This window comes from Harmonia axyridis, chromosome 2, assembly GCF_914767665.1.
Source record: "Harmonia axyridis chromosome 2, icHarAxyr1.1, whole genome shotgun sequence".
In the NCBI taxonomy this organism is placed as follows: domain Eukaryota; kingdom Metazoa; phylum Arthropoda; class Insecta; order Coleoptera; family Coccinellidae; genus Harmonia; species Harmonia axyridis.
This window is the reverse complement of record NC_059502.1, coordinates 51,813,935-51,841,422: the sequence shown is the minus strand read 5'-3', so window position 1 is coordinate 51,841,422 and position 27,488 is coordinate 51,813,935. Positions and strand designations below refer to the sequence as shown.

At 35.9% G+C, this 27,488-nt stretch overlaps 1 protein-coding gene across 4 annotated transcripts in view; it reads left to right on the top strand.

Moving 5' to 3' along the window:
* Window positions 1-27,488, top strand: part of LOC123672267 (serine/threonine-protein kinase N) — an 86,997-nt gene that overhangs the window by 28,063 nt on the left and 31,446 nt on the right. For all 4 annotated transcript variants that reach the window (XM_045606302.1, XM_045606301.1, XM_045606303.1 and 1 more), the window contains exons 2-3: window positions 21,545-21,875; window positions 26,375-26,613. In XM_045606302.1, the coding sequence (XP_045462258.1) occupies window positions 21,545-21,875; window positions 26,375-26,613 (570 nt within the window). The remainder of the gene's footprint in view (window positions 1-21,544; window positions 21,876-26,374; window positions 26,614-27,488) is intronic.

Here is a 27,488-nt window from a genome sequence, read left to right as displayed (position 1 = left end):
CCATTCATTTTTTCTAGCTACAAAAGATTCAGAGATCCCCTCACTAGATAAAGAATTTGGGATAACCAATACTGTTACAAGTATTTACTCCAATTGAGTCTAATTATTGTGTGTCGAAAATTTCTGTGATCAAACCTAATAGAGGATAGCGTTAATGATCTCCAAGTATGTAATAGGCGAATGTAAAGCCCTGGCTTTACACTATTTTTTTCTTTGTTTTGATTTTTTTGATTATTCCAGGAGATAGTGCAAAATAATAAACCATAGTTTATAAAAAATACTGCGATTTTTTGATTGATTGTCGCGAGACGGTGCCCAGAATTCTAATGCCGATTCTAAACGCAGCACGATGTTGCTGCCGAACAATAGAATGTTGAAAAGTACGACCGGCTCACACCGACGTTAATTGAACGAAATAAAAAAAGTTTTAACGATGAGTCGAACAACGGATATATCCCACGCGTGTTTCAATATAAAGTACAAAAACGAAACTTTTAATTATCGCGCCTCTCATCTTGCGTTCGCCGAAAGCGAGCAAACTTTCGATTCCGCCGAGATGAAGAATATTCGGACCCTCCGAAGTAAACGCGTGCGAAAGTAACAGTTCAATTGTTTTCAATTAGAGGAGCAGATAAGCGTTATTAAGAATATACTACCTACGCTCCAGAAGACGATGATGGTACGGTAGGATCTGTGACATGGTGAGTGAACGTGTTGCTATAGTAGATCATTTTTTGCTCTAGTCGGCTGTGGGATTCGTTCGATGTGGATGCGGCCGTGATTTCTATTCGTAATTGGCGGATGTGGCGTTATACGAGGCGAACGGAAGCTGCGATGTCAAATATTGCGTGTAGAGACCTACAAATCGTAGGAAATATTTCGGCTGCAGTTCGTCCCACCTTTGACCGATACGAAACAAATATTCAGAAACCAGTTTGTTATTTTCATCTTGATACATAGTCATCAATAATGTCAACATTGGGTACAGGGTGTCCCAAATTCGATGCTCACTGAGAGCATCCTAATGCCCGCCACTCACGAGGCGTTTTTTCGAGCGTTTGGAAGCCAAATAACTTGCGTCGAAATGGTAGCTAGTCTGCCATCCCTTGCTGCCGTCGAAACCTGCCACTCGAGAGGTTGTTTTATTGAGTATCCGGGTCGGATTTCAGATGATCACAGACAGCTGCAATTTATCAGATACCGTCGGAACCAAATTCTTGTGCAAAATGAAAGAATTTTTGATAGGTTTCATCGAAATATTTAGGCAGACAACCTGTCGATGGAGAATGAAAAGTTCAGCATACGCAATAAAGCCTATGGGGAACTAGTAGAATATTCCAAAGGAAAATTACAGAATGAAAGAGTAGATGTAAATTTCTATTTGGTCGATATCGTTTTCCATCGTTATTGACAAATCTTCCTCTACATTGAAATAAACATTCATTAATTTCTCTTAAAATATACTCGTTTTCTTTAATATCAAAATGACAGCTCTTTTTGGAAAACCCCTTCAGTATAACAACTGATATTTTAGCTAATTTCATTTCAAATTTTTCCGACATATTTTTTGATACGACTTTCGGATTTTTCATTCGATACGTAAACAGAAATTTACAGGCTAGGACAATCGAATTAGTAATAAAAAATTTTAACCGATACCAAAGGATTATTATTGAAAATAATAATCCAATTATAAGGTTTGGATATTTACTTTCAGACTTTGTCTGGCATATCTCCAAAATTTGTTTCTTTTTCCAATTCCAAGAATGAAGTCGAAGAAATCCATATCTTGAAACGCCTGACATTTTTGGACAACTGGTAACGGGATGCTATTCGACCAATCTGTGGCTAAAGAACTGCGTAGAAAAATATAGGGTGTCTCATTTAAAAAACATCAAATTTTGAATTGATTGTGGAGCATTGTTATCTTTCACGTCGTCCCAAAGATAAATATTTGAAGGTGTTAAATCATAAGATCTTCTATGCGAGTATACCTAAGTTCTTGCCTTCGGCGTCCACCAAATACACAGAACATTAATGCAACTCTGTACATTAATAATAACTGATTCGGTGCCTCATGAATAAATTTCAGAATATCTCCTCTAGCCAGAAATTCGGACAATTTTGGTAGATATCCTTTCGATCCTCGCTTCAATTATTCGGCTAACTTATAGTAATTACTAATGTTAATATTCTTATTCACCATGAAAATCTTTAATATTGAATATTTGGACCATAAAGAACTCGGAGAAAATATTTCAGAGAGATCGGTAAATTAACCGAGCAGCACAGATTCATAATACCATCCACAAATTTGTTTGCCATCCACTTCACAAAATGTTTGTACCCTTGTCATAGTAGTTTCGTTACCTTATTGGCAATAAGTTTTTTACAGTCTCTTTTGCCATTTCCTCATGTCTACATTTGAAGTTTGATAGTTTCTCCATAGCAACGATAATGCGTCTTATATAAAATGAATATATAAAGTGTAATAAAAAGAAATTCTTTATTTTTGCATGAAAAATAAAGCATTAATTATCATAGTTAGAATAATCTGATTTAAGTCAAATACGCGTCGTTTTGTTCGATAACTTGTTGCCATTTTGAAGGTAATATCATTATGCCTCTCTCATAGAAACCCTCGTATCTATTGACAAAAAATTGAGACAGTCGATTTTCACAAGCCTCTGTTGAAGCGAAGTTTTTAACAGCAGGTACATATGGTAATCACTTCGTGCGAGGTCTGTACTATAAGGTGGATGCATAAGAACCTCCCAACTAAGCTACCGGAGCTTCTGGCTAGTCACTATCGAATATCGATGTGTTTGGCCTGGCGTTGTCCTGATGGAACACAATTCCTATTAACCAAAGCAATTGTTGACAGTACAGTTCCAAGTTAACAGTTGTGCCGTAGGGGAGCAGCTTATAGCAAATAATTCCCTGCCAATCCCACCAAACATACAGCCTCCCTGACCGTCAATCCTAGCTTGGACACCGTTTCCGCCGGCTCACCGCGTTTCGACCACGACCGTTTTTGCTTGACGTTGTAGTTAGTGGTCCACTAACTCACCAACCGCTTAAAAAATGGGTTGATATTGGAGCGATTCGGCAGCGATTCATAGATAGAAATTCGGTCCATGAGGTTTTTCATGTTAATTCGTGTGGTACCCATAAATAGAGCTTTTTCTCAAGACCAGCCTTGTGTAAATGATTCCAAACCGTTTCTTGTGCAATCTTTAGCTCTTCAGCAATCGAAACAGTGCTCACATGATGGTCGAACTCGACATTGTCCATGATTTTATCGACATTTTTGACAATTGGCCTTCCAGTGCGTGGTGCATCTTTGACATCAAAATTACCGAAACGGAATCGACGAAAACAAAATTGCGCGTGATTGGTTGTTACAATATCAGGATCATAACCATTTTTTTACATTTTCAGCCGCCTGGCTTGCATTTTCGCCTTTATCGAAGAAAAACTGTGAAATATAGCGTATTTTCTCTTTACTAGTGTCCATTTTTTTACGCGCGCTCAAACTTAACTGAGTCGACTAATCACAAAACTTTCAGAGAAGTTTTTGTAGTACGAAACCTCATCTTTCTAACGCCATCTAGTGGAAACTATACGAAGCGAGATACAGTTAACTAGAACCATCTATTGGAAAAATAAAGGATTTTTCACTACACCTAATACGTTCACTAAGATGAAATGAAATTGAGTTCTCAAATTTGAGGATGTAGTAATTAAAGGATATGACACAACTGTTTGTATTAAGAGATGTTGATGCTCTCGGGTTTGCATGCCATCGCCCTCCAAGCATGAACATCTGCTTAATGCCCTTGTTACATAAATAACTATTATGTATTCAAGAGTTTTCGTTTGTTTTTTCTAGTTGCCAATGGGCGTCGATGCACTATTCTTCCTTATCCTTCGCTCTAAAAAAATCACATTCGCAGTACGTTATTTTTGGTTCAGCCATACTGTCATTACGCATGCAGAACACACCCTGGTTATTAAACAAGAAAAATAAAGAAGAACACTGACTAGGAGATTTTGAGCTCCTGTTCATTCTATATTCTATCGAGGATCATATAACTGAATGTGTGTATTTTATGAGATGTGATTAATTAATCACATTAGTGACATCATGTTTATGATGTCATTGTTGTCGGTTATCTTATCTTGGCGATGGGTTATGATGAAACGCTCCTCTTGAAATCGGTGTGAACATTCTAGGGATTATTTTACCTAAATAAACTAAATTTGAACCTTGTTCGATCTGTTGATATGGATATATCGGTCATTTTTTTATATTCAGTATGAATTTTACATGGTTCTGGTGGCACGACAACATGAAAATTTGCATGAAGCCTGAAGTTGTTTGTTCACAGCTATACAATATTTACTTTCGATCAATTGTGTTGTTTTGACATTATCACGAAAACAACCCCTAGAATTTTTTCCATTAACGAACTGAAACGCGTCATACCTACGAGATTCGAACCTACTATGAAAATCACAAGCTTCTAGGCGTTTCCGTTCGAGACATACCGTGTTAACGGTCGGACAGGCATGGTTAAGGATGCGTTCGTCTTCAGTGGGTCGTACCTTGTCTGCTCAAAATTCGAACGAAATGATAAATCGATCTGTTCGATGATCGAGTGGTTAATTACACCATTTATGACTGGAGAATGGCTGGGCCGATTTTTATTATCTTTGATCTGCTGAATTTGTCGGCTGTACCGAATAACTAAATAACGTAAACATGGGAAATATCCACGAGAAATATCGAACAATGAGTAAACTAAACGGTCAAGGGTTTTCCAATAAGATATGTATTTCATTTTTTTTGTAATGGAAGCTTCCATAGTACGTTCGAATTGATAATGTCAGATAAAGAAGAAGAAGTAGAAAAAAAAAATTTAAAAAATAGTGTGTTTTATTACTACCTACCAAAGATATTTCATTTTGAATAGGCCGCTATCTGGGTGGCGAACACTTTTGAAGCTGCTATCTTTTCACATTGATAAGTAAAAACTACGCCATTTCTTAAAATGGATCGATACACGCTTCAACAATGAACTGAAATTGTTAAAATTCAGTTCGCAAAATCAATGCGCTTTTGGATTTTCGTGAAGTACATTCTCGGCCGGCAATAGTGAAACTGGTGGAAAAACTTGCGCTGTTGGGACAAGTTAGTGATGTGAAGAATAGAAAAAGCGTGTGTTGCTCAAGAACAAATGAGAATAATGCTGCTGTAGCCCGTAGTGTTGATGAGATCCAAATTTTCAAGAACAAAACGTCCGTTTGGTCCACTAATTGAAATGAAAAACAAAACCAACATCAAGAACGAAATTTGAAAGATTTGCAACGATTTTGCACGCTTCATTCTATCTTACGCTACTGGAATTTTTGAAGACGCGGTAATTTGTTAATTAATCGTATTATATAGTGTACCAACGGTCGGAACGCAGATGCGCGGGTCTAGAGAGAATCTTCTGAAAAATTTTCAATGATTATTGAGACTTCAGCAAGAATACGTACCTAAGATTTAGATTTCAGTCATTATTAATTTAATTTGAGACTCGGAATCTGATTTATCGGCGAGAATTGTGTCGGGATTCTCGCACATTCCGTGAGATTGGAACAAAGAAAACCTCCCGTGGAATTGGAACAACAGAAATCTTCCTTGAGATACAGAATTTGGGATAGTACGTATGTTAGACCACTTTAGTTCCTGAATCTGAAAGAATACCTGCGTAATACCTGGCATTATCACATCAACTTCGTTGGATGAGGATTGGAATACTTTAGCTTCCTGTTAAGAACTGGTGTTCAGAAGGCTGAAGATAATTTACAGAAGACGTTCCATCCTAGAAGCAGAGTAACTCATTCAAAATCGTTTTAAGTTAAGTTTCTATTTTATTATTTGTTTAGAGTGAAAAGGATCGATCATTGTATATTTTAATTTTATTAAATTTGTAAAAACCTGGGTAGGAGTTTTGTTGCCAAATAAGCCAAACCACCCCTAGAAATTAGTCTTTAGAGTCTCATGGGCAAGATTCATCATGGAATTTCGGAAATCAGTCGTAGAAAAACGCAATCGAAGAAACAGAAAAACACCCTACATCCGATCCGTATTAAATGAATACTTATTTCAAGCTGGTTGCAAACAATCTTGTAATTAGTAATTGCATATCGGCACTCCTCTTAAATTGTTGATGAAGTCATTCCGTTCTGCCTTCCGAAGCGTTCAAGAATTTCCGATACGAATTGTCGATTTACTCGAGCGCGAAGATAATTCTATTTTTAATTTGATTGACTGGGGACGGGTTGATCGATCGTTACGTAATGGTCGCAGAAGAGCATTCGAACGGAAATCTGGGACGGCTACTTTCATCCGTCCTAAGTGATGCTCTTGTGTTTCGCCGAATTTTGACTCGTCGATTATCAATTGTCGGATTATTGATGAAATTGAAGGCATTTTACTCGAGAACATTACGTTCTAGAGGGTTTGTGAAGGAAAGCGGGGAAAACAGGAAATGACTTTAAATAGTCATTGCCGTAGACGTTAGAGAAGACTGAAGAGACGATACCCCAAAAAACTACGCCACTGAAGAACTAAAAAAATATTAGAAATCCCTTTGAGTACAGTATCCTTCAAAATTTAAATATTTATTATTATTACTTGTTTAGAATTTATGAAAATAATATATATATATATATATATATATAATCTACATCCATTTTACGTTTCAGTGTTTGGATTTTAATAGTATATTCTAAAACAAGTTGCAGAATGGGCTCCTATTCCAAGACGAATGCGCTCCTTCGTCGCTCGTTATCGAACGCATGAGTGTTGGAATTGCCTTCTGCAACGAGTATTAGACGATATTTTCTCTATTTCGGTCATGTTTTGTGGAATATTGTCGTAATTCAATGAAATTTAGATTTTAATTTAAATCCTAGTGACATTTGTATTGTATCTTGGCAGAAGGTGTGACTGTTACGAACATTGACAGATTACGGAATTTGGTTATGAATCTTACGTTTCGAATTTTGAAATAATTTATATGCCTGACGAAATCAATTTAACACTACCAGAATTAAGAAAAATTGCGAATAATGTTGCAAATCATTTCACTATATCCAAATTATATTGACAATTATTGATGTTTGTTGAAATTTGATAAGATTGTATGTCAACCACAAAACGAAAAATTTAACTGAAAACGATGCTGTAATGAGTTTATTAAAGCACTGTTTTTAGAACTGTAATGAACTCATTACAATACTGAAATAGAGAAAAAAAATTACACTACAATAAATAAAACTTAAACTATGATCTAATGAATTTTTTCTATTCTGCCCGGTTAGTCGCTAACTCTTTCGCTTCTTTTAGGTTCTTTCCTCTCCTGTATTTCTCTCATTATTGCCCCATCCCAAGTATATTGTCGTCTTCCTCTCATTGGCTACACCAGTTTATCGAATCTTTATTAATCTTCACTAGAGATTGGGTAAATAAGTATCAACATTTATAATTAATTTATTCATAACAGCTAATTTACTGTATGTTCATAATATGAAATTTGGATTAGAGTAGAGGAGAGAGTTGTTTGAATTTTTCTCTCGAAATCGGTAGCAGATATAAAAATAAATAAATAAAAATAAAATGAAAATATAAGAAACCAAAAAGTGTAGTACTGGACCAAAGCCTTTTCTTACATTTTTCTAAAATATCAGTGGTCCTTAAAAAAAAGTTCTGGATGGAAGGAACGGTCACTGTTCCAGAAAAAATCACCCTGTAGATTTGCGATCAAAATGATGAAAACTTCAAATTAGAATATCTATGCCAGATTTAAGTTTTGAATTGAAGGTGTTAGGAGAAAAAACTAACTAAAATATTGAACTTTAACACCCTGTATCTCGAAAACAAAGTGTTTGCGGTTCCATATTGATGGGACTTTTTTTCTTAAAAGGATCCAAGAAATCTGTTATTTTCGTTTGTACCTCCAATGGTGGAATACCCTGTATATTTGAAAATTCATAAATCGAAAACTATCGAAGCTATGATTTTATGTTGAAAACGAATTATTTCAAATGACGATAATTTTTTCACTTTTATCGTAAAAATTCGATAAGAAGCATGAGTTGTTGTAACAAAAATCTTTTTCTCCGACTCTGATTTTTGCTCCTGAACGAAAAATTCTGGTTGAAAAAAATATTACTCTGCATTGTGTACTTTTAATTTTTTCAACAGGAAAAATTGAATGCCCGAATGGTATTTGACAAGACTATTTCATGAGACCATATTTACTTGTTTTCAAATGTATTGTAAATTTTGGTGGCGGTTTTTCCGCGGATAAACTCTAAAAAAATGCTTCAGATGCTGTCATACAGTTTGTCCATATATAAATCATTTATTTTGTAATTCAAAATTGAGCGTTTGTGATTCTCATACTCTGGATTTGCCAAGATTCCGTTTCGAGTCGAAGTTTCACTTACAACGCAGTCACTGTTTATAACTCAGTTCCTTTAGGTTACAGAGATGTTTTTGAAACGAAACTAAAAAAAATATTATTGCAATTTCAGGGTGAATAAGTTGAGTGCGTCATCAATAATTTTTTTTTTTTTGCATTCGTATTATGTATATCTTTCCTCTTTTTTCCCTGATATTTTCAACAAAATATAATTTTGTTTTTAGTTTATCGTATTATTCTCAAGAATTGTGCTTTTTTTTCGGCTGAAAGAAAACCTTCTGTTTCTGGATACATCGCACCTGATGCGAGCCAATAGTTCGACGTTTCAATGTCGACATGGTCCTTGTTCACCTCGTTGAAATGTCTTCCATGCAGGGGCTTTTCTCCCCATCTTTGCAGTTTTTCTTGATTTGTCTGGTTGTTGTATGAAAATTGCTCCTTATGAAGTCGTAAAGGTGTTGATTCGTTTGCTTCACACAGTATTTTTAGACGTCTGATCTACTTGCTAGTATTCCTGTTGGCTTTCTATCTGCCCATTAGCAAGTTCCATCAAGTCCGTCAGACCCCTGCCTCCTTTATTTCTTGGAAGTGTAGTCCTCTCAATTCTGCTTATTATTATTCTTATTATTGGTGGAAATTAAGATGAGGGAAATAATCGTTTACAGAAAGCCCGACAAAAATCTAAAACATGCCATTCAATCTTCTATTACTCTTTTCGTATCTCATACGATAATTTTTCCATAAATTTACGAACAGACACGCTTTGTTACATGCGTAGATGTGGCTTAACGTAAGCTCCGGTTCTCGATTCCTCGAGACGCGTAGGAGGTATAAATAAATGAACTATTGAAATAGATTACATTCGCACACGGCTCGGGAAGACATGTACTATTATTATTTACCATAATAGATAAATAGATCGAGCGGAAATGTCGTGCTTCTCTAGCACCCCGACGAAGTACGTCATCGAGGAACCCATTCTGAATTGAAGGGCGAAACAATGAACAATAACTTCGTTCTTTAAATGCGCGTCTTTTATTCATCAAGTGAGTTTCGAGTGTACATGTTCTATGCAACGGAATCGTTATTCTCTATGTTAGGTTTATACTGACATTCTGGAAATTCAAGATATTGTTATCTGGTTAATGAACAGTATTTCTAATAATACAGATATTCAATGTCTACTTGTGAATTAGCTGTCGGTTGACGTGAATACCGTTTATCATGGACTCACCTGATATACAGGGGGTCCCAACGAAAATTTGACCCCCCACCCTCCTGAACTCGGAAACGTATAATTTTCAAAGATTTTAAAATGAGAAGAGATGTCGAGTGTTGGTTGGTTTGAAAGTTATTTATGTTCTGTTCACGACCCAGTTATAATTTTCTAAATCGGTTCACCATTTACGAAATAATGTAATATTGAACTTGCCGTCGAAAGATGATGTTGAATAGACAATTCAACCACACGAACTCAAGAACCTAAGTATTTTGAAGAATCTTAAAATAATTTTCAAGTTCTGTATTAGGGATAAAAAATACCTTAGACGACGTTATTTCGAAAAAACCACCTGAGGGTGGCAACAAAACAACCCCAATTTTTTTTATTTTTTAATAGGGAGGAGGTGGTAGATGTGTTTTAGTTCTATAAGCATCTTAGTTAAACTGAACCACATCCAACATTTCCTACTCAGGGCCGGCGCGAATAATTTTGGCGCCTGAAGCAAAGAATATTTTGCGCCCCTGCTGAAAAAGTATCAATAACAACATAACCTCCTTTATGAACACCAGCACCGAACATTCTATTTTTTCGACGCCCATTAACAATGCGTAAGTAATAGATCTGATTTTCACATTCACAAGACACAGCGTACGATAGATGAAAGATTACCTATCACAATACAAGATACTAGCTTCGAAAACTAAATGAGATTGAAAACATGTGTTTCGCTGAATACATTTGGCATTTAACAGTAACTAGTTTCGAATGCAAAATCGTAGTAAGAATTTTCCATATGTTGAATGTGTAAAAAACTTCCACATAATTCGAAAACGAAGATAGTGTTGCTTTTCGTCTTTGTGAAATACATTTCATACCTCTTTCAATTAGGGTATTAGGCAATGCTGCTTATATTTGTTGGGTTGCCATGTGTAATTTATTGAACATGCGGCTTAATGAAGACGGTTTGGAGGTTTTTATTGCAGAGAATGTTCATAAATGCAGCGGAGCTGACCAACCTCATGTTGTTTTCAAGAATCAAGACTATATTTCTTCAAAAATATGAACAGGCGGCCGAAAACTGAGCCGAATTGCCGCCCCTCGAATAGAGGCGCCTGAAACAGTCGCTTCACTGTTTCACCCCTAACGCCGGCCCTGCTCCTACTAATTAAATTTTTTTTGGGGATTGTTGAGTCCTTGAGTTTGGGCGGTTCAACTGACTGTTCACATTACCGTTTGACCCTAAGTTCAATATAACATTATTTCGTGATTAGTGAACCGATTTTGAAAATTTTAACTGGTTTTTGCACAGAACATAAATAACTGTTGAACTAAAACTCGACATCTCTTCCCTTTTTAAAATCTTTGAAAATTCTCGTTTCTGAGTTTTGGGGGGTGAGTCAAATTTTCCTTGGTACAGACTGTATTATGCCGGTAACACTATCATACAAAGGACCCCGCACGTTTAGTAGGGAAAATGGCTTTCCGTGAATTTGGCTGAATTTTTGATATGTTGTAGTTCTTGATGAACTGATCAGAAAAGTCCTCAGCCATAAAGCTCAAAAATGGACAGTTTTCGAGATATGGAGCTTTGAAAATGGATTTTTTGCAATTTTCGGGGTTTTTGCTCATCAATCAGGGAGCTCTCATTTCTGGTTTTTATGGAATTTGGATGTTCGGCGGCCAGAACCCGACTGAGAAATAATCTTCCTTGGTTATATTAGGCACCGCCATCGATAATTTTTTATACACTGCTCCACATTGGCTATGAAATGAGATACAAAATCCAAGATCTTCCATACATCTTTGCATGCCACAAGATGACGCCAGAATAATTCACATGACCGAGAAACGACATATTGTGAAATTTTTTTAAGATTTTTCTTAAACTGAATCCTCATATATCTGATGTCCAATAATATCAAATATGTTAGCCGAAATGTTCATAACCAGGCATCGCGAGCTGTAATGGGGGGAAATGGGAAAATCATTATCATATATCCTCAGGGATAACAATTGTGATCACTATTGATGTCATTTACATATGATATGTGATTTGTTTCTCACAAATCTCGATAATCTGACAATGGGGTACCAAGACATTTTCCTCAGAATGTCTCGAAATTGATGATAGCATCTCACAGACAAACGAATCCGTGAAAATCTCTGCAGTTTTGATGCAATATAGTACTATACGGGTAGAATATAGAAGTCCAAGTGTTGGAAGCAAACTATGAATGGAACTTCCGATATTAACCCACGAATTCTTGAAAATATTTTTTTTTTCTATGAACTTTTTGAACTTCACACATACAAATGAATACTATCTAATAATATGATCGTTGGCAAAATGAATGAGTAGATCAATCAAAAACAATATAATAATGAGAGTAACATTCATAATAATAATAACAATAATGATAATAAATAAAAAACTTTTAAAATTATATTAGCAATCGCAAGAAATCATTTAGAATATTATGGATCGAATCGGGGGCAAAATTAATGATTTGATAACATAAAACTATATCAACGGACGTAACACAATCACAAATCATCTCAAAAATAAGAAGAAAAATCAAGCCTTTCATTAATTTTGCCCCCGATTCAATTCATAATATTCTAAATGAATTCTTGCGATTGCTAATATAATTTTAAAAGTTTTTTGTTTATTATCATTATTGTTATTATTATTATGAATGTTTCTCTCATTATTATATTGTTTTTGATTGATCTACTCATTCATTTTGCCAAAGATCATATTATTAGATAGTATTCATTCGTATGTGTGAAGTTCAAAAAGTTCATAGAAAAAAAAAATATTTTCAAGAATTCGTGGGTTAATATCGGAAGTTCCTTTCATAGTTTGCTTCCAACATTTGGATTTCTATATTCTACCAGGATAGTACTATATTGTATCAAAACTGCAGACATTTTCACGGATTCGTTTGTCTGTGAGATGCTATCATCAATTTCGAGACATTCTGAGGAAAATGTCTTGGTACCCCATTGTCAGATTATCGAGATTTGTGAGAAACAAATCACATATCATATGTAAATGACATCAATATTGATCACAATTGTTATCCCTGAGGATATATGATAATGATTTTCCCATTTCCCCCCATTACAGCTCGCGATGCCTGGTTATGAACATTTCGGCTAACATATTTGATATTATTGGACATCAGATATATGAGGATTCAGTTATTAAAAAAATCTTAAAAAAATCTCACAATATGTCGTTTCTCGGTCATGTGAATTATTCTGGCGTCATCTTGTGGCATGCAAAGATGTATGGAAGATCTTGGATTTTGTATCTCATTTCATAGCCAATGTGGAGCAGTGTATAAAAAATTATCGATGGCGGTGCCTAATATAACCAAGGAAGATTATTTCTCAGTCGAGTTCTGGCCGCCGAACATCCAAATTCCATAAAAACCAGAAATGAGAGCTCCCTGATTGATGAGCAAAAACCCCGAAAATTGCAAAAAATCCATTTTCAAAGCTCCATATCTCGAAAACTGTCCATTTTTGAGCTTCATGACTGAGGACTTTTCTGATCAGTTCATCAAGAACTACAACATATCAAAAATTCAGCCAAATTCACGGAAAGCCATTTTCCCTACTAAACGTGCGGGGTCCTTTGTCGATTTAATTTTTATGTTACCTTCAATTACTTTGAAATAAAAAAGGATTGACGTGAAGCAGTTGCTTGTTCAAATTCGTATCCATGTTATTTTTTCAAGACAGGACCAGGCACCTGAATGTATGAAAAATGGTTAGCGGGTAATTTTTTTAGGGGTATTATTCGTCTTTACTTATGAATTACATGACTCTACTTCGGCCCCAGCGTGTTTATGGGGTTCGCCGCGTTGCAACAGAGTCACCTCTCCACCATGGTGTGACAGGGTTTCTTAGGCAGAGATCGCTGAATTGCCTAACTGAAGAGTCCATCAGCGATCTAGGGACTAAATACCGTAATCCTTTGAAAGAGCTTGAGAACGTCTCGCCAAAATAAAAAAGAAACCAAACTGATCTGATAGATGCCAAGATGTTGATTCAACAAGTTGTTGAGTTCACAATTTGTTGGTTGAGTTCATCAACTGAAGCTTTGCTGAGGAATGTTCAAAATGCCAACTCACGGAAAACTGTGCAATACTTTTAAGCTGATGACAATAATAAATTATGAAAAAGGAACTAAGTTATTCTTTCAACTTTGTAGCCAACGATACTGACTGAAACTCACATCCGAGCAGAGATACTTGTTGGATAGTGTGTCATTCAGAAATGCTGATGGCGAGATAATAAACGAATAATGAAAATGAAACATTCTAAGATCAAAATAGCTAAGCAGATACGTTCTCTGCCAAGTCATGCACATCATAAGTAAGGACGATAAATACCCCTAAAAAGTTGAAAACCTCAGCGATCAATAAACAAGAGCCCTTTCAGCTACAAAGTAGCGAAAAATAAAGAGAATGTTTTATTTATAGCTTTGATCACTACGTATACTTTGAAAATTTTATAACTTGGGAACCAGCGTTGACCAGAATCTTCTGATCAGTTTTTCTTATTAAGGGCATGAAGGTCTACGAAAAACAATACTTACATTTGAAATTAATCGGTAATCATTTTTCATGCATTCAGGTGTCTGGATTTTTCTTTTCGAAAAATCCCAGATATTGGCAGATTGATTTTCAAGAGCGCTACATATATTCATTCTTGGAAGTAACGACGCCTCGGTGAAGTTTTGCCTGCCTGATCATTTATGCGCATTCGCCGAAATAGGGTTGATTAAAGAAGCCGCCGTTTATCATTCGATTATAACGTGTTCAGATATCAACAAGTGTTTCTTTCGAGATAAAACGCATCAAATATGAGTTATGCACGTAGGTTAATGAAGGTGAGAGGTGTTTTATTTGTCCAAATCTGCTAACAACGCTGGTTCAATTGAGTTTTCATTTTTATTGGAATTTGAAACTTTTTTCGCCGTTCCGGGATTTAATTGACAAGTTATGTCATTCGGTAGCGGGATTGAATATTCACGAAAATCCTGGAGGGTATTAAAGGAGAAAGATCGAACTACTTTATGAAGGACAATTATCAAATTTGCATGATAATTAACTACTTTTTACGTTGATGTTGGTATCGCATGTCATATTTGAGTCTTTTTTGTAGAGCAAAACTAAAGATTCGATATTTCCGATGATCAAATATTTTGTCGGATATTTTTTATTTTTCCTGTGGATTCAACATATCCTTTGGTCACACACACTGGAGGATTTCCAACCTCCACGTCCTATTGATACGTCGGCTATTGCTCAAGAATCTTCTAATAAAGCCTAGCATTTTCCAGTTTTAAGAAAGCTACTATTTTTCGTAGAAACATAACAAACTCATTATTGCTTACTGGTCGATGCGTACATTTTTCGTTGATATATGGAACAAAGATTTTAGGATGGGGTGTCCCAATTTTCCAAAATCATACTAATATCTTCATATTTTACAAATAAAATTTCAGCCACAAGTTTGTTTTTGGTATTTTTAATCGCGATCAAAATTTATTACCCCAAATCTCTTATATCATTGATATTTAATTAAAACACGGCAAGCTCCAGCTCTACACCTAAAAATCAGCGAAACCTGAAAACAATTCAAATTCTCAATTTGCACCGATATAATAATAACAATAATAAAGTTTATGTGAGAACTTCAACAAATAAACAATTGCACCGATACAAATAAAATTTTGGTATTAACTTAACTATCTAATATTCATAATCCCGGGGCTACTGTAAGAACTGATAAACCTGCTCGAATGTTAGTATTTTTTATTTTTTCGGTTCAAACATTTTCTGTGATATTTATGACTGGTTTACGCATTGATTAATGTGTCCAAAGAGTTGAGACGCTCACAACTTTTGACTGTTGATTTCACGACATTTTTCAGACAGCAAATGGTGTAATATTAATATGGAAAAATTTTTTTTGCGGAACAAATTTTAGCATTGGCTTTTTCCGACCCCGCTGGTTCTAAGCTGGGGCTGCTCAAAAAATTATACAGGGTGATTCCGGAGGAAACCGTCAGATTTTAGGAGAAGTTTACACTACTCAAGGCAGATTCGAAACAATATTTGGTTTATGGTTGGGAGCCTTTATTGAGAGTATACAGGGTAATTTGTCCGACTCGACCGATTTTTCTTCTGTTCATAACTTTGGTATGGCTTGATCAATATTGATGAAATTTTCAGTGTAGAATAAGATCCGAAACTATCCATTCCTTGGCGTTCACAACATTTGGGCCTCTCTCACGGCACGCTAAAGGCACTCACGAGGCACCCATGGTCGAGCGTTCGGATCATTTTACAGTCGGGCAGCACGGGATACGGCCGCACGAATGTAAATCAGAGAACGAACTTGACTGCCCGACTGTAATCTCTTGGGTGCCTGGCTTCCAGATGCTCGAGAAAATGCCTCGTAAGTGGCGGGCATTAGTGAGCATCTTATGAGGTTCAGTTGTCACAAGAATTAAAGTCAGCTGATCATGAAATGCGTACAACCTATTCTCATATGGGGTTGTGAAAATCATCATGTAACTGCTGAGAGACCATAACATCCATAATAAGCCGATGTATTGAGTTCAATTTAGTCTGCAATAATGCTTAGACTATTGACCATCTGAAAACCAACATCCGTCAAGTTATTGATGAGATATGCTTGAAATGTATGCCGGTTGAAATATCTCACAAGGATCTGATCGAGTCCTGTGAGAGATCACGCGGAGGACATATAAATGAATATTTCCCTCATGTCAAAAATTCTATGTATATGGAGAACAATTATCGAAAATTACAGCGAATATTTCCCTCCTGTCAAAAATTCTATGTATATGGAGAACAGTTATCGAAAATTACAGCGATAATTGCATTGTAGGAAGCGAAACAGCACTGCGATAATTGTTCTGTTCATAGATAGATGCATAGTTTCTATGCATCTTACACAGTTCGAATCCATGGCAATTCCATTCTAAATCAGTTTGACAAGTGATGTAACAGTTTATTTGGGGAATATTCCCCCGAATTACACTCGTGCATCAAAATGACCGGATAATTTCGCATTCCAGCGTGTTTTCTTTGAAAAACTGCATTCGGTCATTTTCATTTTTGGAGAAAGAGCCCTCCACCTTCGGTGTCGGGCTCTTTCTCCAAAAATGAAAATGAACTCATGCAGTTTTTATGACAACACGCTGTCATGCAAAATTATCGGTAATTTTGATGCACTTGTGCAATTACCTACGAATATTTCCCTCCTGTCAAAAATTCCATGTATATGGAGAACAATTATCGAAAATTACAGCGATAATTGCATTGTAGGAAGCGAAACAGCACTGCGATAATTGTTCTGTTCATAGATAGATGCATAGTTTCTATGCATCTTACACAGTTCGAATCCATGGCAATTCCATTCTAAATCAGTTTGACAAGTGATGTAACAGTTTATTTGGGGAATATTCCCCCGAATTACACTCGTGCATCAAAATTACCGATAATTTTGGATGACAGCGTGTTGTCATAAAAACTGCATGAGTTAATTTTCATTTTTGGAGAAAGAGCCCGACACCGAAGGTGGTAATTTTGATGCACTTGTGCAATTACTTACGATAATTGCAAGGTCCAAGCATTATATCGAAATAGAAATTTGATCGAAATTCTAAGTGAAAGTGTTTTATTTTTGTAATGAATTTTTGCCAAGTAGGGACCGAATCCATCAAATGTTTTGATGACGTTTACACCCGAAACCACAGAAATATATGTATTTTTACTGCCCTTAATGCATATTTTGACAATTTTCAAACAGATTTGAAGCATTTTCCTAGTCTATTTCGGGCTTATATGTTGAATAAAATCCAGACTCTAGTGATAACTATCGAGTATTTTTGTTCTGTCAACTGTTGTTTATTATTTCGATCGAATAAGAAAATCTTAAAGCAACACTTGATTTTTCACAACGTGTCGTCGGATAAGTTCTACCTCGTTTATTTACAGAATTGTTTCTGACGAGTCGAGCCAAGTCTGTATCCCACGCGGTACACCCACCAACGAATTCCCCAAAAAAAAATTTTACGAACGATGGGAATACATTATTTATCGACCACTCAACGATGAAAGATGATTAATAGGCACCTAGTGAGTTTCAAACGGTTTGCTGCAGGTCGTCGAAGGAATCTATCTTCAGAGAAGAAATCGATTTTATTTTATGGATTAGAAAGAATTCGTTACAGAGTACCATAAGTTCTTCTTCGTAAGCATCTGTGATTTTTTTTATGAATACAGGCGACCATTCTTAGAATGCTATAAAATATAATATAAATAGACACTATATGGGCTATTAAAAAGTCTTGAATTGACACTTATTTATGAATATGAATGAAACAGAAAGTATCATTGAATTTCTTTGTGTTTTCAGATATGTGGTCAAATTTTATGTGGCTACAAGGATAACTGAAATATACACTGCGCAAAAAAAATAACGCACATTATGGAAAATCTCAAATTTATTCTACAACTGAAGGTGTTCTCAATGATAATTATTTTTATCAGAATTATGCATGCATATGTTATCCACTTTCAATTTTTTTCTTCAATACAGATGTTTTTTCCCAGCAGGAATAAAAAAAGATGAGATTATCAGATTTTGAATGTATTGGCTTCATTCTGAAATCAGTTGTTCTCGATCAATTCTAGTGATCAATAGTTTTTCTTTCGTTTGATTTTCTACACTCGACCGCTATGCAACGCGAAACACGCAATTTGACCCAAGAGAAATGTGCCCAAGCGGTAGTTTTGCGAGAAGAAGGGTGGACATACACAAGAATTGCAGAAAGGTTTGGAGTTTCCCATACAAGTGTGTCCAGATTCAGGGAGACAGGTATGAATGTCCGAAGACCAAGATAGGGTAGACTACGGGTAACAACTGCCATTCAAGAACGTTACTTGAGAGTTTCTTCGTTGAGACAACGGTTTGCAACCGCTCGACTCATTCAAAATCAGCTTGAGCAAACTCATGGGGTGCAAATTAGCACTCAGACAATAAGAAATCGCCTCAGAGAATATGATTTAAGACCTCGTGTCGCGGCAAGAGGCCGAGCTCTCACCCCAGCCCATCGAAGGGCGCGTTTGGATTTTGCGAGAGAGCATATCCATTGGGAAGAGGCTGATTGGGAAAGAGTTCTCTTCACAGATGAGTCTAGATTCTGCCTCTACCATTGTGATCGACGTTCCCTTGTATACAGACGTCCACATGAAAGATATGCTCAGTGCAATTTCCTGAATACTACTGGTTTCGGGGGAGGATCGATTATGGTATGGGGTGGAATATCTTTGACTGCTCGCACAGACCTAGTGGTCGTTGATAACGGAGTTATGAATGCTGATAGGTATATAAGGAACATTCTTGAAGAGCATGTAGTGCCATTTGCCCCATACATTGGTGAAAATTTCATTTTTATGGACGATAATGCCAGACCCCATCGTGCGCGCATCGTTCAGGAGTACCTTGAAGAGGTTGAAGTCTCTCGAATGGAATGGCCAGCAAGAAGTCCAGATCTCAATCCGATTGAGCAGGTTTGGGACAACCTCAATAGAAGGCTGAGAAGTTCAGAAAATCATCCAGCTACTCTTAATGACTTAGGAATCCAACTCAGAGAAATCTGGGAAGGATTAGATCACAACATTTCAAGATCACTCATTTTGAGTATGAACCGTCGCGTCGTTGCCGAGCTGTAATTAACGCAAGGGGTGGAAATACCAAGTATCAAATCACTTATCAGCATTCCAGTATTTTGAAAATTGTTTATTTCTCTTCTTTCACATAAGATTCGGTGAAATCCTGAATTTTTCTTCCATTTAATGTGTCTTGTTTCGTTCAAAACCTTCCCGAGAGAACATAAATCATAAGTTATAAAGTCAATGTAGAGTTAACTTTCATTAAAATTGAGATTTTCAGAATGTGCGTCAATTTTTTTGCGTAGTGTAACTGATCTTGTGCAAAAACTTGAAATATTTCTTGAAATCACTAAATGTTAAATTGAAGAATAACCCTAATCATTTCGACCATGAGAAAGTTTTTCGATGAGCTAATAAATCACCCTGTATACCCCAAAATTTAAACTGGGTCTGATCTGTTGTCACTGAAATATTAGGTTTTTGTTTTTCGATGTTCTAATTTTCTATGGTTCTGCTTATGATATCCACACGAAACTCTGCACGAAGCATGAAATGGTTATTCTATACAGGGTGTCTTCTTTTGAAAGGATCAAACTTCAAGAGGAGATCATACAAATTATTTGCAACAAAAATGTCATAAAACACATGGTGGAAATGTTGATGGATTTTTTTCAATTTAAAAATCTTCAAATTTAGTGGTTGTCCTTTTGTAATCCCGTTGGTTCTAAGCAGTGGCTGCTCAAAAAGTAAAGATGGTATAAAAAACCCACCCTATTTTTCGACAAGGAATCACCTCAGAACTACTGGGTTAGGAAAGCGTTGGAATGTCTTTCATAATGAAGAATGAATTGAAATTAATTTTTGAAATAATGTTTCACTTCTGAAGGGGATTTTACTTTTGGACAGGATCATCAACATTTCGACCATGAAAAAGTTTTTCGGTGAGCTAATAAATCACCCTGTATACCCCAAAAATTTCAATTGGGTCTGATCTGCTGTCACATGGTGGAAATGTTGATGGATTTTTTTCAATTTAACATTTCTTGATTTCACGAAATATTTTAAGTTATTCCACAGCGTTACATTTCAGTTATCCTTGTAGTTGCATAAAATTTGACCGCATATCTGAAAACGGTATTAAATTTGCTACAAGAAGTATCAAAATCAGTCATATTTCTCCAATGGTTTTATCCATGAATAATTATGGACATGCTTTCTATTCAGCAAAAATATCTCCTTTAGTGTGCTTTCGAATGACATATCATCTTTTGTACTAGCTGCTTGTTCTCTGCAATAATATCATGGTTAACAAGATAACAACGAAAAGTTAAAATATTCCAAACCTGAATTTGTCCTATCTTGAATCTCTTTACGATTGAATATTAAAGTCATTCTCTTGGAAATCTTGAATTTTTTTTCTGTTTTATTTAAACGAATAAAAGTAAATTTTAATAATACAGATTTTATGGAAAGATTGCTCGGTCAGATAGATCTGTTCGCAAGGTAGATCTGTGGCCTAAGTAGATCTTCCGGCTATTGAGACTCATCAACAAGGTAGATCCGCTGGCTTACTGATTCCCAATCGTCTGAAATGCATTTTGGGATCGAATCGGAGACCAATAATTTTTTTCACCCTAAAAGTGTTTCCAAAACGTCTCTTCCTTACATGGTGTTTTAGTTCTAAGTGCTCAAAAACTGATTTTTGGAGTTAACTGTATATTCGATGTTTTTGTTGTTTATCTTCGTTGAGATGAACAACTCAATTCAAATGCTTTTTATAGTCTTGGGGGCATATTGAGTAGAGGCATTGCCGTTGACTTCATCGACAGGATCTGAAAATCGTTTCATAAATAAATCCCTTCAGAGGGGCTAGACTGACTTATCAATTCCCTAAGTTAACATCTACATTGCAACATATATTGCCATATGGGCAGAATATCTTCATTTTTTTCGGATGAAAAGATTCTTTAATAAGATAATTGTACGAAGGTTCAACTATCTTCGGGTATATGAGGGAACCTCATAGAAAAGAGCAATGATTTAGGAAGGTCGATTCTCAACAATAAATAAAAATTGTTTTTAGTCGAATTACTAAAAAATTAATTTTTTTTTTGCAGGGCGACTACATTAAGCATCCCGTCCTCTACGAACTCTCCCACAAGTATGGCGTCCAGACTGAAAATCTATCCGACTGCCAGCTCCCTTACAAGCTGGAGGAACTCAAGGAGATCATACGGAGGGAGATCAGGAAAGAGCTCAAGATCAAAGAGGGCGCGGAGAAGCTCAGGGGCGTCGCGACCGACAGGAAATCCCTCAACCACGTGGCCACCATCGTCAAGAACTCGAACTGCAAGTTGACCGAGCTGAAGAACGAACTGAGCGAGCTGGAATCGCAGATTATACTCTCCCAGGGGAACAGCACGTCGAACACGCCTTGCACCAATGGCGGTGAGTTGACATTTTTAATGTTTTTTATCCACCAGGAAAGTTTTCCTAGTCTTATGGAATCAAAGGGTGTTTTTTTTAGAGCTATAGAACTTTAAATTGCAATAAAACAACGATGGATTATTCGATTGACATGAATTTTATTTATCCGCAAGGATAATCTTGTGGCATTACATTTTAAATATGATTTCTGGCATATGACCGCCACGGCTGGCTCGGATGTACTCCAATCTGGACGTCCAATTTTCGATGACTTTTTCCAACATTTGTGGCCGTATATCGGCAATAACACGGCGAATGTTGTCTTCCAAATGGTCAAGGGTTTGTGGCTTATCCGCATAGACCAATGACTTTACATAGCCCCACAGAAAGTAGTCTAGCGGTGTTAAATCACAAGATCTTGGAGGCCAATTCACAGGTCCAAAACGTGAAATTAGGCGGTCACCAAACGTGTCTTTCAATAAATCGATTGTGGCACGAGCTGTGTGACATGTTGCGCCGTCTGGTTGGAACCACAGCTCCTGGGCATCATGGTTGTTCAATTCAGGAATGAAAAAGTTAGGAATCGTGGCTCTATACCGATCACCATTGACTGTAACGTTCTGGCCATCATCGTTTTTGAAGAAGTACGGACCAATGATTCCACCAGCCCACAAAGCGCACCAAACAGTCAGTTCTTCTGGATGTAACGGTGTTTTGACATACACTCGAGGATTTGCTTCACTCCAAATGCGGCAGTTTTGTTTGTTGACGTAGCCATTCAACCAGAAGTGCGCTTCATCGCTAAACAAAATAAAATGTACCTAGTGCGCGATACGTATTCCGCACAGAACCATTATTTTCGAAATAAAATTGCACTATTTGAAAGCGTTGTTCGGGCGTGAGTCTATTCATGATGAATTGTCAAACCAAACTGGGAATAAATCACTTGACAGCTGTTAAATCGGTCGCCATCTTGAACAGTAATGCCAACTTAAAGTTATATACCTCGAAAAAAAAAACACCCTATATAATTCAGTACTGTAGAGCGGTGTGACTTTGCACCACTTTTTATAGTTTTCTTGGTGTAACTTTTTCGTTTTTTTTTTGTGAAATGAGCCCTGTGCAAAGTATGTTTAATTCGAACATTTTAGTTATCGACTGCTGTTGTAAGAATCAGATGAAAAGGTGCACATTATTTTTTTTTTTTCAAAATTTTGTGAAGTGACCTGCAAATCGGTGCGAGTTTGCCAATGCCTAAAGTATGAGTGAAGTAAGCTGCTATAAGTGCTATAGTATGTTGTGCAACAAGTGGGGAAACTCCAACTTTTCTCGCGAGTGTGAAAAATTGTGGAACGAGCCTGAAAGGCGAGTGCCGCAAACACACGAGCGAGAAAAGGACTTTCTCACTTTATATATTCTTCCTTTTTTCGAAGCAAATAAGTAGAGGGCAGCACTGTACGACGACTTTCACGAAATTTTAATTTTACCTCTTTTGTAATGATTTTTGGTAGGTCTTTTCCATGAATATTCAAAAAATATATCAGTGCTCCGTACATGCGAGAAACGAAAAGTTACTGAAACAATTTTTTTCATTCGCAAATTAAAAATATTTACTTTCTTCCATGAAGATTGTTGTTTGTGGAAATTATGTGAACACCCCATAAAAATCAGTAATTTTTTATGAGAAATATATTTCTAATTTCAGTTTTGAACTGAGCAACCTCGTGGTGGTGTTTCCTCCTAAATTGAAAACTCTTATTGCTGTGTTTCCAATGTGATCCTTAATTCCTTATAATTTCTAATATTACCATACTTCCTGGCTTCGATTAAATTCTTTTCGTGATGATTTGAGGCATTGTATCAGGAAATAGTATATCTGAAGTGTTTTTATTCTGTTGCCTACTTTATAATAGGCGTATAACGTACTTAGAAAGCGAAGTGTTGGTCTCCAAGTATGTAGTTGCAAATCCATTTGAATGATTGAAAACATTTTTGTCGCATGGCGTTTTCCTTCCCCATGATATAAAAAATGTCAGTACTTGTGTAGTGTCGGAAGATGCCCAACCTAAAATCGGCACGAAGGCGAACAACACTAGGAACTGGTGAACGTGTACCCGAACAAGTTCATCGACTCAACTCGATCGGAATTTGAGACTTGTGCGAATCTCGCTGTTTAGATTCGGTATTGCCGAATCAATTTTACACATTTTCGACACGACGGAATCGTGCAAGAGTTTCGATAGGTTCAAGATCAAGTTCAGAATACGCAACGATGACCTGAGTAGGTAGATAGCTTGATGTTGTACTTATTATTATGTCTCACATGGTACATTTAATTCAGATTATAAGTTTCCTCTCATCAAATAAAATCTTTTTTTATTTCAACATTTTTCCAGAGTCGGCATATTCTTGTATTATAATTTTTCCTTGTAGTAGCATCGCCCATCCATAAGACTAAAAGAGATTAGCATAAAGAAAGCAATTAGACATAATTCAAAGCTACGGTCAGAATACTCAATCATTTCATAAAATTAAATTAATCTTTATCGTCAGTAAAAATTCGATCAATTACCCTAATAATGTCTTGAACGCGGCTAAGGCAATGTTGCTGCGCTTTTTCCTGTGAAATCTAAGCCATATATACGGTGTTTCATTGGTAAATGTACATACGTTATATTAATCGATGGACCTAATGAAGTGAATTGTGCATTCCAAATATCAATCAAATATACTAGGTGGTTCAAAAGTTATAAGGAATTGAAAATATTGGTGAAATAATAAACCACCCTGTAACTCGGCTATGGGGAAGAATAGACCTATCATATATAGGTTTTTTGGACAGGGTGTTTCATTGTAAATGATCTTGTAGTTTCTCCGTTATTTCCAAATAAAATTTTAGATAAAAAATTTATAAAACATATCTAGATTCGAATTTTGTAGAATTAAGTGAAAAGCATAGAAATAATCAGATTGACGGAAGGACACTGCTCTTGTTATAGAAAGCTCAATTTTTCTGTGTTCATCAACAGTTGAAACCATAGAAATATTGAGACTCTTAGGTGAAAAGAGGTTTTTGGCCATTTTATATTATTTATATTGATCCGAATCATACGATGTTATATATTTTTGAAATCAGGAAAAATCAAGCTTTCAGAAAATGACACAAAAATCCCATTTGAAAAAACATAACTTTGGGTCATAGCTTCGTAATTAAAAACCCTTTTGAAAATACGAGCACGCCACTGGATTCTACGTAAAAAAGGGCCTGTATAATGTTTTAATTTCAGAGCTCTATCATCAGTATTAGCGGAGATATAAATGTTTTTCGATATCGCCATTTTTCCAATTTTCGCTTATAACTCGAAAACAAAAGAAGGTGGCCAAAAATGAATACTACCCTTGTTAGTTTCTCAGAGACCAAGAAGTGGGTATCAGATTTTGTATATCTCATCTGGTTCAAAAGTTGTAGTGCTAAAACATCGAAATTTGCCCACCCTGTACATTTACCAATGAAACACCCTGTCCAAAAAACCTATATATGATAGGTCTAATCTTCCCCATAGCCGAGTTACAGGGTGGTTTATTATTTCACCAATATTTTCAATTCCTTATAACTTTTGAACCACCTAGTATATTTGATTGATATTTGGAATGCAAAATTCACTCCATTAGGTCCATCGATTAATATTCAAACTATTTAAAAAAATCAGGTCCGTATTAGAAAGATAAAGGAATTTTCACAAGGTTATATTCAAAACCCTGTATAGTGGAATATTGAAATATAGGTTTTTTGGACTCGTCTTGGATAGCTCTACCTCAGGTTAACGTATGAACATTTACCAATGAAACACTCTGTAAAATTACTTCCTTACGGGATACATGCGATTCAAGAATTTTGAACAACTTTACAAAATATTGTCATTCTACAATGTAGATTATTATTTAATGAAATTATGTGAAAACCCCATAAAAATCGGTGGTTAAGAGGAAAAATCTATTTTTTTTGTTTTGAACTGAGCAGTCACGTGGTGGAATTCCCTTTTAAGGTTTATGAAGGATATATATTGGAATAGTTGAAATGGGGTTTTATAACAATTTTTATGTTCTTTTGGGTGTTTTTAGTTGTCAACAATTGGCATGTTTTTTTTTTATCGCAATCGCAATAAAATATGGAAAGCTGCAGCGATACTGGCAATGAAAATGTGCCTTGGGAAATTTCCAATTACAGCAAAATTATTACCCGAAAAATCAAAATCAAGGTACGAAAAGGTTTATGATTTGTTCGCGGAATGGATGGATATGAAGCACTGCAAAACCATAACAGAGGATGTAATTTTTTCTTATTTGGCGCATAAATCAGAAACAGTCAAATCCTCCACTCTGTGGAGCATGTACACCATGTTGAAGAGTACGATTTTAGTGAAGAAGAATGTAAATGTATTTTCCGGACACTTAAATTACTATTTCATTCAGTTCAGATATCTCATGAACACAGAGTAATTTTTTCTCTTAATTTTTAGACTATCTGCCACAGTCCCTCCTAGACACCCGCAACAGTGACAAACAAAACAATTCCGGACATCACAGTCGAATCGAAAACTTGGAACGGCAGCTCAACATCGAACTGAAAGTGAAACAAGGAGCGGAGAACATGATTCAAAGCATCACTGGCAAAGATAAGAAACTACTGTTCGAGGCGCAGCAGATGCTTCAGGATTCGAAGACGAAAATAGAGTTCTTGAAAATGAAGATAACTAAGGTGAGTACTGCAAACTGCTACGAATTTTTTTTTTTTTTTTAGAATTATAATATGTCTATCGAATTCGAGAGATTCTAAGGCCCAGTTTCACCAAACAGCACTTGATCCCAGATTGATTAAACTCCGCTTGTTACTAAAGCAGGCTTAACAGTGTTTTCTGTTTCACCATGCATCAACCCGTCCGAAGATGATCGCGATTAACCAAATCGCGATTAAATAGTCAAACCATTTGGCAACGTTGTGAACAAAAATTTATATAGTGTTCTGTATCGTATTTAGCAGTGATGACCACCATTGGCGCTAGGTGTCAGGTGTCATTCATTCATAACTCATAACATTTCAAATCATTTGTAATCTTGTAAACAAAAAACAAAGTTAATTTTTGCCGAAAATGTCGAGTCACTCGACTCGAGTGATGTGCTTCGAAATGTCGGAAACTTGCAGAAGTTAAAAAGAAATTATCCCATTTCACAAAACCACACATTCTGGAAAAAAACTATATAAGTAATTTTATTAACTTATTTATTTTTATTAACAAGTTAACTGCTTCTTAAATAATATTTCAATCAAACATATCAATAAATTATTCTTTGCAATGAATTTCATAAAACACAAAAACAAAGTTTACGTGTATTTTAAATGTGAAATATTGAGCCTATACATATAGTCATATTTTGATAAAATTGACCCAAAAATTAGAAATTTCCGGAAAAATAATTACATAGACAAGAGTTCCATACTGATAAATAATTATTAATCTCTACTTGAAAGGTTATAATCCTCCAAAAATGGCCGATTAGTGCTAAATCGCGATTGGTCGCTTTGGAGTGTGGTGAAACGCTACATTACATTAATCGTGATCTAAGGCCTCACTT